Here is an 18,041-nt window from a genome sequence, read left to right as displayed (position 1 = left end):
TCCCCAAGCGCCGGAAATTTGTAGCGGGTGTAGGGACACTTCGCATAGACGCTCTTGCTCCCATCACGTCACTGAGGGTATTGAACGGCCCGAGCGGTTTAGGCTTTCAGGATTTTTGTGATATTAACTTGTAGATTCAAAACAGATCAGTAAACTTCACTTATCTGTATATTACACTTTTTAAAGATTACATTTTTTTGCGGTAACACTTTCAACTTTTACGCGCACGATCACATCACTCACTTAGCAACAAATAGCTAATTTCATTAAGACTTTCGTCGAGCCAATTCTCTACGTTGAAGCCAGACTTGTCCTCCAGACCTCTTCGCCGAGCCATGCCAGACCCGAACTCTGCTACGTCCCTGGTTGACTCCACGGCGGCTAAGTCCCGGCGGACTCTTCCCAGCGGCTAAGTCCCGGCGGACTCTTCACAGCGGCTAAGTCCCGGCGGACTCTTCACAGCGGCTAAGTCCCGGCGGACTCTTCACAGCGGCTAAGTCCCGGCGGACTGCGGCCTTCACCGCTAAGTCCGGCTGGACTGGGGCCTCTGCTACTGGTGGCTGCTGGCGGGTCCGGCTGGTCTGATGCTTCTTCAGGATCTGGAACTGGACTGGGCTTGAACTGGCTGGAACTGACTGGAACTAACTGGAACTAACTGGAACTAATTGCCCTCCTCAAGAATTTTGGGGTTTTTATAGTCAGTCCCCGAAAACTCTACTAAATTTTGTTCTACTAAAAGTGGTCCGTTTCGATGAGAAGCATCGATGAACCTCATGAATTAAATTATGCAGACCTCTGCAATTCTTCATGACTTTCCGTATGGTGTAGTGAGTACACCTCAAAATCGGAAGTCATGGGTTCGAACCATTGTCGTGAAACTTTAAATTATGTTATTGGAATATCAAAATTATGTTCCCAAAACATTCTCAAAAATGTTGGTCAATAATGAGAAGGTCGAATTCTCCATTGAACAAACATGCCAATGAATTTGGTTAAGCCACACCCTCAATTTCCCCTGTGTAATAACATCGCACATTCATAATTGAAAGCTTAACCATTTTTTTGATTGCCTAACAATTGGCGAAATTTAATAAAGGGCTTTTCAGGTGAGGATGACTCATGATCCACACCTGTACATAAGCTTTATTATTTGTCGCGCAACGCGAGTCGACGGGTAAAATTATTTATGCTTGCGTAAGCGCGCATGGTCAGAACTGTGGTGAGGATCGATAAATGGACAAATTTAATGATTTAAATTTGAGGTCGCTGCATTCCCCCACACTTACCAGCTAGATGTTTGTATTCTTGAAAAGCATTAAGAACATCTACCGAAAGTTATTTGTTGGTTGAAATATGATACCCAAAGTTAATAATTTAAATTGTGAAAAAAAATTACTTTGCAAAAAATCATAAAAAAAACTTAAATGGCTGGCTATGAAAAATTGATTTAAAAAAATGGTTTGGTTAATCTCCCCCACACTTATCAGCTAGATGATCGTCTGAAAGAAATGATCATCTTTGGAAAGAATATTGTCGGGTGTAGTGATCGTGCGGTTTACAATTTGTTCTTCTTGTGCTTTCTTGTAAATTGCTTTATAATTATAATTGCTCTTTTGATTTTTCTACTCTAAAATTATTTTCATTACTCTTTTGATCTTTTGTCCTGTTAAATTACTTGAATTACTGTTTTGAACTTCTCTTGTAAAATTATTTTCGTTGAAACTGATTTAAATAAAATTGCATTTGAAATTAATTTTCATTATCTCTCCTAAAAAAAAATCATTGCATTTTTCCCACTGTAAGCAAAATTTGTTGTTGTTGTAGAACTGTGTTGATCGGCTGGTTGTTATCGTCGTCGTCTTCCATCAAAAATCGTCTTTATCGTGAGGCTATTCATTCCACAGTGACTTGGTCAATTGGTCAGTTTTCGAGGCTAAGGTGTTGAATTTCATGGATTAGTGCAATTGTCGTTTCCATCATGAATTATGCTTCATAACTCAACTGTGAGTTGACTGTGGTCAATTTTGAGAGTGCATTGACTTCTCACTTGCTGAGTATTGTGAATTGTTCGTAAATCCAGTATTTTTGTCCAAAATTGACTTTTCCAGTTGCTTTGTATCTTTGACAATCTCAAAATATTGACATCGGTTGATGTAATTCTTTTTTCAAATGTTTAGGAAATGTTGTTTGTCCAAAATTGTCTTTTCGTGTAATTTGCAACTTTGGCTTTTGTAAATTAATGACATCGGATGATGTTATCATTTGTTTATCATGATCTTCTCCTTTTCAATAGTTTCAGACGTGCAGTATGATCTCAACTTTTTTTTTTTTTGTTCCATAATTGATGTTTCGCATTTCAATCATCTTTACTTCGCATGATTCCACATTTCGGTTGGTAATTTGTTTTACGTGAATGTCTCGTTACTAGAATTGCGTCTTAATCCGACTCGATCCTCATTGGTATGACCTTTTTGCAACAACATCAACACCGTTACCTGTTCAACCTCCCGCATGACTTTGCCACTCACCATCTTGCCATCACAAACTTCTGCATACGAACGCGTAGAACCTCTCAGCATACGAACGCGTCGATCATCCTTGTGTTTCGTCTCCCGTCTCTGCCATATTTTACTTCAGTTTTTAGTTTTGTTTCTCCCACAAAAATTTCTTACTTGTTTTCTTCGCATGAACAATATTTTATAATTTTCAGGAATCTATCATTTAATTTCTGTGCAAAATTGAAATTCAAATTTACTTACAATTTTATAAATCTTGTTGATATTTTTATATGAAATCAGTTCTATTATTTTTAATAATAAAAAAAACAGTTCTAATTGACTATTATTTTTATACCTGAATAAAAAAATTACTCTATAAAGTTTTTCATTGATCTATACATCCTATCATCTTGTCATTGCAAAACTGCGCATGTTAAAATATCTTTTCTGTTATATCAACTTTTTATGAAACTTGTCTGTCACTTTGTGTTTTCAGATTTGTCAAATCCATTCAATTTGTTTATTTGAGCAATTCGCAATAAAATGCTGAATTTGCAAGAAAATTAGTTGGTTCAATTATCATTCTAATGATAATGTTCTGATTTTTTTATCCCTCTCAATTTTATCAGTGTAAAGGTGTTTTTCCCTTGAAGCATTATTTTATCCCTTGATTTTCCCCTTGAAGCGTTATTTATCCATTCCCTTTAATTTTCATTTGACTATCCCCGTAAAGTGCAAATGTTTTGAAATGTTTTTAACTTATTGAATCCCCCCATGGATTACAACTGTTTGAAGCTTTATTCGACATAAAACTCTCCCCATAGAGTACAATTGTCTACTTTTTTAATCCCTTTGGCGTTGCTTTATCAGTTTATGTATCCCTAGATCGGAACTTTTACCGTCCTTTTCGATCTTTTTAGATTCCCCACGATATACTCACAAATTTTACCCTTCCTTGAGCTGAATTCCATATTCGTCCTTGCAAGCGTCCTTGCTGATATTGTTGTCTTCTTGATCGTCTTCCAATGGTTTCCTGTAAATCCTTCGTATTAGCGTATAAAAAGTCTGAAAATAAATTCTTAATACTTTGTTAAGTAAATTATAAAACACATGTTTACATTCAACAATCATTCTGGGTGGCCTTCCCTTGTCCAATTATTCTCACACACATTCTTACTTGCATACATGTTGTTTTGGAACATTTAATAATCATACTATCTTCATTTGCTTGTCGATGAAATTTAATTATTGCTTAGTCATGGTATATTTTTTTTTTTAAAAATGCGTCATTGTTCTTCTTCAACCCTGTTATCCCATTTCAGCTCAATTTATTATATTCCCAAATATTGCAACCCAACAGCTTCTTAATTGTTTTAACGTGTTTTATCACTGCTTCATTGTTATGTTTATATTTGATCATGATCGCTTTATTTGATAAAAAATATAAGCTCAGTACTGGTATCTTCTTAATCTGTTTCTTGTTTAAACCCCATCAACTCAATCATTTGTAAAACATCTTTCATCCAAATCCATAAAATTCTTGTTTGCGCTTTTTTTTTTTTTTTTTTTTTGATAATAATCATTCATATTTTGTTTAACTCAACATTAATTCATTTTTCATATCAAATCAATCATATATTCTTTTTCATGTTTATTTTTCTATTCAAAAAATCAGTATTTGTAACACATTTGTTTGATTCATTTAGTTCTCTTGATAACAATCTTTTTTTTCTAATTCTTCAATCATATCAATTCAATAAGTTTATTATTATTATTATTATTATTTTTGTTCAATATACATAAATAATCCCGTGGGTTAAAAATAAATATTTTCATTAATTGTAGTCTTTTGATATTAATCGTTTATGATACTATGTCATTCATTGCATAAATCATCGTCATTTTATCTGTATTCCATTTAATTTTAATGTTATTGTAATTTTAAAATATTTTATCTTGTATTGGAGCATTTAATTTTAATGTATTTTTAATATGTATTGTTTAAAAAAAATGTCAAATATATTTTCATACGGGTACATTCTGAACTATAATTTAGTGTTATGTTAATCATTATATTTTCTAAGTCTATTATTATGTACATCTTCAAATTTGTTGCCATTTTTAATAGTGGTTGTTTGATCGCTGTTAAATTTAACGATATCGTAAGGGCCTCGCCACTTATTTTGTAACTTTTGACCAATTCCTGTTTGTACCATTTGTACCAAAACTCTATCTCCCCACATTGGTACCCAATCATTTGTCTTTTTGTCATAAATTTCCTTTCTTTTTTCTTTTGACAATATTAAGTTGTTTCTAGCAGTTTCATGAGCATCCTTGAATATATCTTTCATTGAACAAATATAGTCGTCATAATTTAAATCTGAATCATTGATTTTATAAATTGTGCTTGGTATAGTAGCTTTTCTTCCATACAAAAGTTCATAGGGAGAATATCCAGTTGATGAATTTTCTGTAGTGTTGTATTCAAACATAAAATATGGTATTAATTCATCCCAACATTGTGGATCTTTGCCTATAAAATTTCGTAAATAAACTTTCAATTCTCTGTTTGATCTCTCAACTAAATTAGCTTGAGGATGATATGCACTTGTAACGATCTTTTTAATGTGTAATATTTTGCATGTATGTTGCAATAATTTGCTTACAAAGTTTGTACCTCGATCGGTTACAACTTCTTTAGGAGCACCAAATTTACAAACAAAGTTTTCAACAAAAGTTCTAGCAACTGTTGCACTTTCTTGGTTTTCCATGGGAGCTACAATCAAAAATCTTGTTAAATCATCTTGTATCACAAGTCCACAATTGTTTCCATTATTAGAAATTGGTAACATAACCACATCCATATAAATTTTATCAAAGGGTTCATACGATGTTGTTGTAATTTTCATTGGCATCTTATTTGCTGGCCATATTTTATTCTTTTGACAAGAATCACATTGCTTTACATAATTCAAAACATCTCTTCGCATATTTTCCCATGTAAAAAGAGGACTCATTCTTTTTATCATTCGTTTACCTCCGACATGACCACCCAACGGTGCGTCGTGAAAATCTTTAAGCACTTGATCTCTGTCTTCTGGCTTTACATAAATTCGTTCATTTTCTGTTGCATATAGTGTAAATGACTTTGAATGTTTCATTGCAAAAAATCGTAATAAGTTTAGTTCCAACTCTGTTTTAAATATTCTATGAGAAATAATTTGTATAACTGTTGCATCTTTAGCAAAATCAGGGTAATCATCAAAGCTTTTAAATAAACCATCGAAAAATTCTTCATTTTTAACTGCTGAACGATATGTTCCATTCAAAATTAAACCCCAAATTTTCTTTTGCGGGAATACAAATATATTTTCATTGGTGTAATCCTTAATACCATGTGGAAGGTCAATGTATTTACTCAATTCTTTGTGTACCGTAACACTGTTTAATATCATAAATGTAGCTTCGGCTTGTTCAAATGGTATAATCTTTTTAGAAAAATTTACAACGTTAAAATCGATATCTGTATCTTGGAAATCCTTGTAGGTAAATGTTTTATCGTTGCTATCATCGTCATTGTCTAAATTTATGTCAATTTGTTGAAGTCCATTCATATTATTATTCCAATTAGTGTTGTTTCTAGATAAATTCTTTCTGTTTAAAGTATTTGTTGTGTTTTGATTATCTGAAATATTTTGTCTATTTTGTTTTGCTTGTTGACGAGTTGTAATTGCTACTAATTTTGATGCTTGTTTATCATCTGCATGATCTTCATCATTATTTAAACGTGAGAGAAAATCTGCAACCACATTGTCCTTTCCTTGCTTGTAACGAATTTCACATCCAATGCCTTGGATTTTCAAACGAAGTTTTGTCAAAGTTGGTGAAGTTTCCTTCAAATGCCATAGAGCTACCAACGGTCTATGATCTGTGTAAACGATAAAATCTTGGTTATAGATAAAATGTTTGAAGTGGTCTACTGCCCAAACAATAGCTAGTAGTTCCTTCTCGATAGTAAAATAATTTTTTTCTGCCCCGATAAGCGCACGACTTGCGTAAGCGATGGGGTGATCATTTGATTTCTCATTAGTAAGAACTGCTCCGATAGCATAATCGCTAGCATCAGTTGTCAAAACAAATTTGTCATTGTAGTTCGGTCTAACTAAAACTGGTTCTGAAATTAAATAGTTTTTTAATTCTTCAAAAGCATTTTCGCATTCTTCTGTCCAAATAAATTTCACATTTTTCTTTAATAATGCATTAAGTGGCTTACGTTTATCTGCAATGTTTGGAATAAATTTGCCATAAAAATTAACAGTTCCCAAAAATGATCTCACATTTTTAATCGTCTGCGGCCTTTTCATGTTTTTGATTGTATCAATATTTTCACTAGTTGGTCGAATACCTTCTTCATTAATAATATGACCCAAATATCTGACTTCTTTGTGTAAAATTTTACATTTTGATGGTTCAACTTTTAAATTATGTTCATGCAATGCATTCAAAACTTTGTATAAATTTTCATTGTGTGCTTCGATAGTTCTACCGAATATAATAATATCATCCAAGTATACAAACGCATTAACTGGTTGTATTTCATAAATAAGTGTGAATGTAAATTTTTGAAATGTTGATGGACTATTTTTCAGTCCCATTGGCATTCTTAAAAATTCATAATGTCCTAAAAATGTTGAAAAGGCGGTTTTCGCAGCATCCTTTGGGTTAATTGGGATTTGATAAAATCCTGATTTCAAGTCAATGGTTGAGAAATATCGAGCTTCTCCAATACTGTCCAAAATTTCGCTAATAAGCGGTATAGGGTACACAAATGGTTTAGTAATTGTATTAGGTCTCGAAAATCCACTACAATTCTGTAGCGTTTGTTGCCTTCGGCGTCTAAGTCTTTCTTTGGGATGCATAATACCGGTGCATTCCACGGACTTTTACTTGGGCGTATTATCCCTAATTTTAGCATTTCTTCCACTTGTTCTTCTACGTGTTTCTTGGTAGCTTCAGGAAATCTATATTGTCTTTTATTAATTGGAATTTCAGTTGTTGTCTCTATATCGTGCATGGTTAAATTGGTATAAGTCAACTCGTCACCCTCTAAATAAAATATTTCATTAAAATCATTCAAAATATTATTAATTTCTTGATTGATATCGCCTTTCAAGTGGTCTGTTTTAACCAATTCATAAATTTTTCTCATTCTTTCATTGCCTGTAAGTTTCTCATGCTTCATGTTTTCAATCACATCATAATCCCGATCATTTTCTAAATTCATCTCTTTTGGGTAATCTTGGTTATCATCATCAATTTCAATTTGATCGTCATAATACTCTTCAATGCACGGTTGGATTCTGCCATTGCAGCCATTGTCATTATCATAATTATTTCCATTATTTTCATCATAATTTGTATTAAAATTGTCATAGCTATTTGCTCCAATACCTGTCATATTTACTTTGTTTATATTTTCAATGTCATTGTTTCTAAATAAATTGGTCATTTCATGATTATGATATTGCATATTATTTGTATCAGGCGTTCGTAAAACTATGTAGTCGAAACTTTGACTAATATATAAGGTGTATTTCTTTAGAAAAAGTGCTCCAAGAATTGCAACATCTGCGAAATGCTTCAAAATGTAAAACTTTTCCTCGTATTTTGAATTTCCTATCAATAAAATCATATTTACAGATCCTACTGTATCTTCTGCTATTCCATGAACCCCTCTAATGGAAATTCTATCGTTGAAATCAATGTTAGTTAAACGCATATTACTAACCACATCCCATCTTACAAAATTGTTACATGATGCGGAGTCAATTATAAATTTGTGAAATTTTGTTGGATTTGCCAAGGTAGCAATATTTGCATAAAATATTGAATCATTATTGAAATTGATTTTTAATGTTTCATGTGGTGGAATGTATTCGTTAAATTGCAGTTTAAAATTATTTGGAATTTGATTTTTATTGCGTCGACTATTTGTATAAGTTCGTTTTAAAGTGCTCTTTGCAGTATTCGTTTTATAACATTCATAAAATTTGTTAGCTTGATAATTATTTCTTTGATAAAATTTTTTATTTTTATTGTTCCTGAAATTTCTGAATTTTCTGTCAAAATTAAGGTTTGAATTTTCAGTACTAGCAAGTAACCTTTGTTCGAGAGTTCTTAAAGACTCTCTGTCAATTCGTTCATTTTCTAAAAATTCTAGCAAATTTTCCAACTTCATATGACGGTTATTAGTGGCAATTGCTTTGATTTCATTATTTATAATTCCAACTATAAAGTGGCTTTTTAAGCAATAAGCTGTAAATGAATTTTCGTTGTAACTTTGATCAATTTTTTTGATTTCGTATTTTATGTCAAGAACTCTTCCTGCATATGATTTAAATGATTCATCCCGTCCTTGTTTCAGAGTTTCAATTTGTTCAATTATACTACCAAAAGTAGTTTTGATACCAAACTCTCTAATTAAATTTGCCTTGGTTTCTTCCCAAGTGCTTGCATAAATTCGGTTAATACGTGCTGCTGCTTTAAATTTTAGTTTCATAAAAACAACATTTAAAAATTTACTTTGATCTTCGCCTTCAGGAATTTGATCAGCATAATATTCTATTAATATTAAAAATTGCTCCAGTGAGTCTAATGACCCATCAAATTCTGGAATAAGCTGGATTAAATCCGTCATCTCCAAATTCGCCATCTTTAACGGTGCACATCAACAAGAGCTTTTGCACCAAGATTTTTGTTACAGATATTTTAGTATTTTCGAAACTACGGGAACTATCGATATAATGTTTTATTCATCCCCTAAAGTACTGTCTACTAAGTGATTTACAACAAAATTTGCCTGTTTTTACAATCAGATTTGTGCAGGATTGGGTCCGTAAGTTTGTCAATTTTGGCATAAGAAGACAACAACTTCCTTGGTTGCTGTGCACCCTTTTAAGCGTGTTTTTAACTATTTACATCAAATTTCGGTATAACTTTTGTTTACTCACCCTAAACTGCCAGATTTCCATGGTCGTCTTCTTGGGTGTCCGATGCGGCCGAATTTCGTCTCCAGTTGATCCAGATGATCTCGTCATTGTTGAATCCCTAGTGTTGTCCATCGTTGGCCGGTTTTGAAATTTTCGATGCTTCTGCCATTGGTCGAGCCCGTTTTGGTTCCATCTCGTACTGCTGCATATTTGCTTCCATCTTAGAACTCCTCATATAACATTTTCTTCAATTTAACGTTTTTTTTTTTACACTATTTTAACTGTTTGTTACTTCGCGAAATCATTTTGTTCATTAATTTTCACACATAGTCACATTTTCAACTCTCGGTTTTGTCCAATCAAAATGGCGTGTCCAAACACACACAGCGTTGCTTTCCGCTAGTCACCACCTGAACGGCCCGAGCGGTTTAGGCTTTCAGGATTTTTGTGATATTAACTTGTAGATTCAAAACAGATCAGTAAACTTCACTTATCTGTATATTACACTTTTTAAAGATTACATTTTTTTGCGGTAACACTTTCAACTTTTACGCGCACGATCACATCACTCACTTAGCAACAAATAGCTAATTTCATTAAGACTTTCGTCGAGCCAATTCTCTACGTTGAAGCCAGACTTGTCCTCCAGACCTCTTCGCCGAGCCATGCCAGACCCGAACTCTGCTACGTCCCTGGTTGACTCCACGGCGGCTAAGTCCCGGCGGACTCTTCCCAGCGGCTAAGTCCCGGCGGACTCTTCACAGCGGCTAAGTCCCGGCGGACTCTTCACAGCGGCTAAGTCCCGGCGGACTCTTCACAGCGGCTAAGTCCCGGCGGACTGCGGCCTTCACCGCTAAGTCCGGCTGGACTGGGGCCTCTGCTACTGGTGGCTGCTGGCGGGTCCGGCTGGTCTGATGCTTCTTCAGGATCTGGAACTGGACTGGGCTTGAACTGGCTGGAACTGACTGGAACTAACTGGAACTAACTGGAACTAATTGCCCTCCTCAAGAATTTTGGGGTTTTTATAGTCAGTCCCCGAAAACTCTACTAAATTTTGTTCTACTAAAAGTGGTCCGTTTCGATGAGAAGCATCGATGAACCTCATGAATTAAATTATGCAGACCTCTGCAATTCTTCATGACTTTCCGTATGGTGTAGTGAGTACACCTCAAAATCGGAAGTCATGGGTTCGAACCATTGTCGTGAAACTTTAAATTATGTTATTGGAATATCAAAATTATGTTCCCAAAACATTCTCAAAAATGTTGGTCAATAATGAGAAGGTCGAATTCTCCATTGAACAAACATGCCAATGAATTTGGTTAAGCCACACCCTCAATTTCCCCTGTGTAATAACATCGCACATTCATAATTGAAAGCTTAACCATTTTTTTGATTGCCTAACAATTGGCGAAATTTAATAAAGGGCTTTTCAGGTGAGGATGACTCATGATCCACACCTGTACATAAGCTTTATTATTTGTCGCGCAACGCGAGTCGACGGGTAAAATTATTTATGCTTGCGTAAGCGCGCATGGTCAGAACTGTGGTGAGGATCGATAAATGGACAAATTTAATGATTTAAATTTGAGGTCGCTGCAGTATGGAGCGACGAGAAATTAATAAGCATGCCCCCCCCAGTCGAACCATCATTAGAGAAGCAGGCAATCCACAACTCACAGCGAACGACTGAGGGAACACCCTACCACGTATATAATAAGGTTGGCGTATTTGTCTTGATTGTTATGAGAGTATGATAGAATAAGTGATAAAGTGTTTGTGTTGAAAAAAAGAACGGGCTCACCAAATTTGGAATCGGATCCTGGTCCATTTCATTTTTCAAGAAATTTTGAAACACGAACTTCACTTCCGGCTTCCAATGTAAAGATTCTCAGTTTTAGGATTTGAATCGCTTCCAACGACGATTTGCTTCTCCTGTTGCTGCTGGGGAAAGCTGACCGTGGTGATAACCGGAAGGAGCACCCAATGTTGCACAGACTGATGATGTTCTTGAGCAGGTCCTGATCAGTCAGCATGCAATTTTTGATAAACTGGTCCAGGAAGTCCTGATGATAGTGTAGCACTTCTGGTAGAAGATTTGCCAGTTGGGTCCGATCAGCTCGATCATGCGTCCTCAAAGTCCTGGATGGCAATCAGCATCTTTTGTCGCAGCATGAACGCCGATTGGTACAGCTTGGCCGTTTGCGGCGCGAACTACTTCGTCCGGATGACTGGAACCACTACTTGAGCAATTCCATCACGAACAACACCATTGACCACTGCACTGATTAGTTCCGGAACCACTTTTAATTTTTTGGAACGAAAATTCATGGAAAAAAGCAGCAGCGAAAAAATTTGACGTCTTTCTCCGATTGTAGACTACTTCGATCCTCTCAAAAACTTTTATGTTTAATTATTTCAATTTTGATTGTTTTGTCGATTGCAATTTTATTGCGCGTATTGAGAAATAATCAGTTTTGGTGATTATCTTGAGGGGGTCTGAAATATAGGAGCGCAAGGAGTTTTTCAATTAATCGCAGCAATCGTTTTGATTTTCACTTTACATCACTGTCAGTTCAACTCAATTGTTTATGCTATTTTTTCGTTTTGATGGTTTTTTCAGATGGTGAGCGGTTTTAATGGAAATAATATTTTATATTTAAAATATAACTTCTTCCTTTTATTGCAGGGATCATATGAAATTGTATATCATCCAGAGGCCGCAACTGCGTTCTTTTATTATTAAACGCAGTTAAGGGGATGTGGTTGAGACTTTGTTACATTTTTGTTTGCCAAAAACGGATTCCGGATGTGACCACCGGGGAATATGGGAACCGGCCAGGAGACACTAAAGACACTCTTGATACAAAATAAACAAGTTTTATACGTCGCATGGCCAGTTAACCGACGAGTTAACGCAGTTTCTTAAATACGGTTCTGGATTTGGCCACCGAAGATCGTGAAACCGGTTCCCGATATTCCAGTCCAATGGATTTTTTTGCTGTTCTAGGATTGTTTTGCATGAGATTTCATGTTTAAAGAAATGGAATCAAAATGGAGTCAAAATTCTTGTCAAATCTGGATCTTAGGTGGATCGTATCCCGGCCACCGGTCTGTGCGTTGATTTTCCGTCAGATTCTATTTTCTGATACTTAAACATAGCTATTGATGGTTAACGTGGAACTAGAGAGAAGTACTCTTTGGTGGAACCATGTTTCGGTCAATTTTTGGTCATTTTCCCACATTTACCCATCGACTAGCGCCATTTAGCGTAATCAAAATCAAGGCCGACATCTCTCAGGCTGCTGACCTTAACGGTCAGGAAGTGTCCTCTTTAAGCATGCCCTGATTAGCGTATGGCTGGGCACCACGATCTGCTCCGATTGGGAAGCAAACCATGCCCGATATCCATACCCCCCGTGCATACCGGGTCGGATGGTTCCATAAAAACGATCGCGAAGGTCTCAGAACCGTAGATTCCGCCACCGGAAACCAGACAACCGCAGCCAAAACCAACAAGCCAAAAACGTCAGCCAGCAGACAAAGTTCCTACTGTAATATCTCAAACGTTCGACAGTGCGAGGCGTAAGAACTGCGGGGAAACCTGCAGGGACTTTCTTTGCATTAAGAGCTATCCAAGGTGTGGTAGACTGCGAGGAGCAGTAACCAGCTCGGAGCTCGAAATAAAGTAGACAAGTCGCCTTGATGTTCCAGCCGAAAAGACTCATTTTTGTTTATTTGAACTCGGGTATTTATACTAGTCAAATTTGTTGCATCACATGTAATTTGAGTGGTGACACTTACGTGCTACAGTATGGACTTCTGGAGTTGGCTTGTACTGAGTTGAACCCTTGCGCTGGCTCAGCAAGAGTCAGCGTCCCGGCCAATTGTCGATGAACCGAAATATGGTTCGAAAAAGGCTATACGCAAGCATCAGCAATTATGCTTGCGCCAAGTGGTTGGGCTGGCTCTACAGCTGTGTGGGCTCTACAGCCAGGCAGGGTTTGTGTTTTGAAAGACAAAACCTGGTCTTGTTGTGCGAGGTCCGGGCATGGTAATGGAAATTAAGTGTGAATGGGTATGTTGGGAATGCAGTGGTGTTCAGACTATTACACTACGAACATCTCAGATTGACAATCAACAATTATTTTTTAAAAATGTCTAAGCCTACTTTCCTGCCTTCTCTAGGTTTTCAGGGCTTTCCCATTGCGACGATATCTTTCTGCGGCGATTAATTGGAGCGCAGGATTCTAATTTTTCTCGAAATTATTAATATTATTAATTTAAACAAACATTACACTTCTTTGGTCATTTGCACATATTTTGGTTCTGATTTTTATTACATTTTTCTATCTTCAAAAAATATTAGCAAGGATCTATACAGATTTCAAAATGAAGAATTTAAATTTTTATTTTTTTTCGCATGTAAAAAAATATCGCCAAAAAATCCGCAGAGGCAGTCGCTTTGAAAAAGTTGGAACGATGTTTTCGGTCGTAGAAATTTAAGATTTGAGTTCTGCAATTTTCTAGGATCATCTAGACATTCTTACAAATCACTGGAAACAAGAATCGCCCCGATTGGTTGAGTTAAGCCCGAGAACCTGCGAGTTGATGTTTCTGTTCCAACTTTTTTGGGAGGTTTTGGCGTCCGTGTAAGATAGACATGCGTTCCAGTGTTAATATAATTATGGCAAACTTGCTTACTAATTTCAAAAATAACACCATTTAAAAAAGATAAACTTTAAAGTAAACTCAGCAAAAACAAGAAAAAAATTATGGTAATATTACATCTGGGTACATCTTTTATGTCAGAAAAAAGGTGTAATTTTACCTCTGGAAATATGTAATCTTACCACTTTTCTGGTGTAATGTCACTTTTTCAGTCTAAATTGAGGTAAAATTACATCATAAAAGAGGTAAAATTCAACCTTCCAAAATCACAGCTTCCAAATTTACATTATTTTTTACTGTGTACAATTACAATATAAACAATATTTTTTTATCAATTGATTCACATTTTTCCAAAATAGATAATTTTGTTTTCTGTTGTAATTTATTCAATCGAAGAATTTATTTAAAAGCAACGATATTAAAGTATTACAACAACTACTAATAATGTTTCAGAGATGGCGAAAAAGATTCCACTTGGTGCAGGTGGGATTTGAACCCACAACTGATCAACGGTACTGATCCGACATTCTAACCACCGGTTGAGAAGCTAAATGTCCTCCTGTCGAAGGGGTAGAATACAAAGTTAGTTCTATAAATAGACTCTTCTCAGCGAGAATTTGAGATACAATAGCAACGACGGTAGTGTGGAAGAGAAGGATAGAAAGAGAAACAATTGGTATGGGAAAGCTTTGAAATCCAATACGCGACATTCGATTGTGCTGTACACCAATAGACAACAAATTTGTCACCGGTCGCAGTAGCATAATTGGTAACGCGGATCAGTACCGTTGATCAGTTGTGGGTTCAAATCCCACCTGCACCAAGTGGAATCTTTTTCGCCATCTCTGAAACATTATTAGCAGTTGTTGTAATACTTTAATATCGTTGCTTTTAAACAAATAATATACATTGGCGCTTACACAGCCAAATAAAAACGGTACATCGAAGAATTTATTTAAAAAATATCAATTTAGAATAGAAAAGAATCAAACTAGAGCTAAAAAATAGAACTGTTCTGAAATGGGAAAATTTTATATCGTACTTCTTATTTTTTTATTTTATTAAACACTCAACTTATTTATTCAATACCGTCTTAAGGGTCAGTTCTTGAACAATTTTCGCGGGCCGTAGGTTGGGCAGCCCTAATTTAGAACAAAACAATCACTCACCCGAAAATTTTAAAAATGTCTTCAAGAATATTTTTGTTAGCATGTTAAGTTTATTTGCATGATTCTATTCATGATCATAGTAATAAAAATGCAATAATATCTTAATAGGCAAACACATGAAGAGAAAACAAATGTCTAGTAATTTGAGCAAAATGTATTTCTTTTAATTAAATCAAAAGTTATCAATTGATGAGATAAAAACCGCCATCGATTTTGATCAAAACATTGCGCTTCAAAAATATTGGACAACCAACTATTAAGTTTTCCTTTCGCATTATTGAATGCAAGAGGTGCCCAAGAGTATTGAACTTTATTGCCCTTTTTTTCTACCACACGAAAGCTATGTTCATCTAGTTTTAATGACTCACAATAAACTATACTGGCTTGCAGTTTTTGGTTTTATGGTCGGCATTTTTTCGCCATATTTCAAGTGAAAAGCCACGGAAAAAAACCTGCTCCACCATCACCAATTCGATATGATAAGCCATGTGTCTATTAAGGTCAGGCCGGCATTCGTACACGTACAACGACGTCAGTCAGTCAGTCAGCTGGTGATCACTCAATAGTCAACAATTAACAATTGCACACGGGCTTACGCGTGGTGAAATTTCGGTCAAAAGTGAAATTTTACGCTCGTTTGTTCGGAAATGCTAAAATGAATGCATGTGGTGTGCGCTGTTGTGTTATTAATTTTGGAAGATGTATGTGTGTGTGTGGCTGTCTGCGGGTATTGGAACGAACGCCGGTTGTCGTAATATTCAACAATGTAAAGCACAACCGTAGAATAGTGAAGTTTGATACTGTAATTATGAAGTTAATGTTCATTTCATGATATTTTAGTTGATTGTTTTGATAATTCTTCAAATAAAAGACATCAAATTCATTTGAAATTCATGTTTTTATTGTATATTTTCTGAAGAATTTCCTCATTTTGCTAAGCCGAACAATAATTTATTAAAATCTTTTCACAAAATTCACCCAATTCAACGGAAGATATTGCAAATCTTGGCCGCCGGCAGAGGCTGGTTTGGAGGCCAATTTGGGCAATTAAACTCTGCCGGTGTTGGTGTTGCCCGCGGTTCAACAACATGGCCAAAGCCGGCTCAGCCGCAGACGAAGAAGCGTCGGTGTTTCGGGAAACGTTGTTATTTTTTGTTTTGGTTTGTTTTTTTTTGCTGTCCTACGTTTTCTATTCATGACTCATGCAGTGGGTGTAGGTCAAACTGCCCTGATGTGGGTGAAACGTTTTAAGGGGGTTGAGGATCATTAACCCTGCAATTTTGGCGTTGTTGGGAAATTTATTTTTTATGAGGAAACTTGAAGCTTGTGGATTTAGATCATTAGATTGGGTCACTTTTTTGTTGGGAGTAAAAAAAAAAGAATCAAATGTTATCCATGTTATTTTGCTGAACTGAATACAATAAACCTAAGCCATTTTAAAAGGCCAATAGCCGCATCAGTGGATAATAGTGATTTTGCGCAAAAAAGAAGACAATTTTTGGGCCGCAGATCGAAATAAGAGTAAAAATAAGATAAAAATATTCTAATTCATTTTAGAATATTTTGCAAATTTTTGACAGTAGCAAGACTGTAATGATGCATTTAACTTTATTTTGTGCATCTTGGGAAAAATCAGAATTTAAGCTTTTGATTATTTTCAATTGGTGGTTAATTTAGTTAATTTTGTAATAACCTTTTACTAAGTTAGTGAACTCAAAATAATAACTACGTAATCATGACAAATTTATTGCATAACTCATAAAATTATACAAGCCCAAAACATACAATTCAGTGAGCTTTCTCGTGTTGGGAAACTATCTATCATTCCAAGAAAACCTGATATTAAATAAAAGTTATCTGCAAATCATTACGCACAGTTGCACAACGCAAAACTCGGAAGTGCAGATGCTTGTGCTTCTGGTGTTGAGCCATTGTGCATTGTGTCCATCGCTAATCTCGGATCAACTAATTAGACCAGACCGTGCCTTCCCAAGCACTTACCCAATAGCAACTATCTTTGATTTCCAACTTGATAATTTTACTTCTTTCCCACCTCCCAGATCACCTACCTGGTGGCGTTTTCCTGCGAGGTCTCGTGGATACTGGAGGCCAAGGGTACCCTGCCGATTCCGTCGTATCTTCTGTGTGCCGAGTACTTTATCCTGTTTATCTCATCAGCGATTCTCATCCATGGACTGTCGACGGTTAGTTAAGTTATTCTTTAGGTTTTGATTTGGTTTAAATTTACCTATTTCTCCAGGGAATCTCGTGGGGTTTGCTCAGCTGGTCAATCATCATTGGGGTGCTGTCGGTGCCGGAGCTGGCGCTTGTCATGTACATGACTATTCAGTATTGGGTAAGGATATCTATTCACATGTTTGAAAACGAATTTAGAATAACCTTTTTTAATTTTTTAGGGTTTGCAGTCAGCGCACGGACTAACGGAATTAATAGGTTATTTAGTACGTTTAATAGTCAACTGCTTGGCACTTCTTTGTGTCATCCCGACTGCTCTGAGGTAATAACAAAAAACAAACAGGAACATGTTTTGAAAGAATCAAAACAATTTTTTTTTGTTGAATTTTTGATTAATGTTTGGACTTGTGTTCTTACCAAAAAACTATAAAATAGATTTAAAAAAAAACTGTTATTTCACGTTACTCAACTTACAAAATCTCGGGTTATTTTTCATGTTGAGCAAAATTACCTAATTT

At 35.6% G+C, this 18,041-nt stretch overlaps 1 protein-coding gene across 4 annotated transcripts in view; it reads left to right on the top strand.

Moving 5' to 3' along the window:
- Positions 1-18,041, top strand: part of LOC120413119 (uncharacterized) — a 64,114-nt gene that overhangs the window by 41,901 nt on the left and 4,172 nt on the right. For all 4 annotated transcript variants that reach the window (XM_052708871.1, XM_039573829.2, XM_052708870.1 and 1 more), the window contains 3 exons: positions 17,388-17,531; positions 17,588-17,683; positions 17,745-17,845. In XM_052708871.1, the coding sequence (XP_052564831.1) occupies positions 17,388-17,531; positions 17,588-17,683; positions 17,745-17,845 (341 nt within the window). The remainder of the gene's footprint in view (positions 1-17,387; positions 17,532-17,587; positions 17,684-17,744; positions 17,846-18,041) is intronic.

This window comes from Culex pipiens, chromosome 2, assembly GCF_016801865.2.
Source record: "Culex pipiens pallens isolate TS chromosome 2, TS_CPP_V2, whole genome shotgun sequence".
Classification (NCBI taxonomy): domain Eukaryota; kingdom Metazoa; phylum Arthropoda; class Insecta; order Diptera; family Culicidae; genus Culex; species Culex pipiens.
The sequence above is the reverse complement of the archived record's forward strand: the minus strand, read 5'-3'. Positions and strand labels throughout refer to the sequence as shown.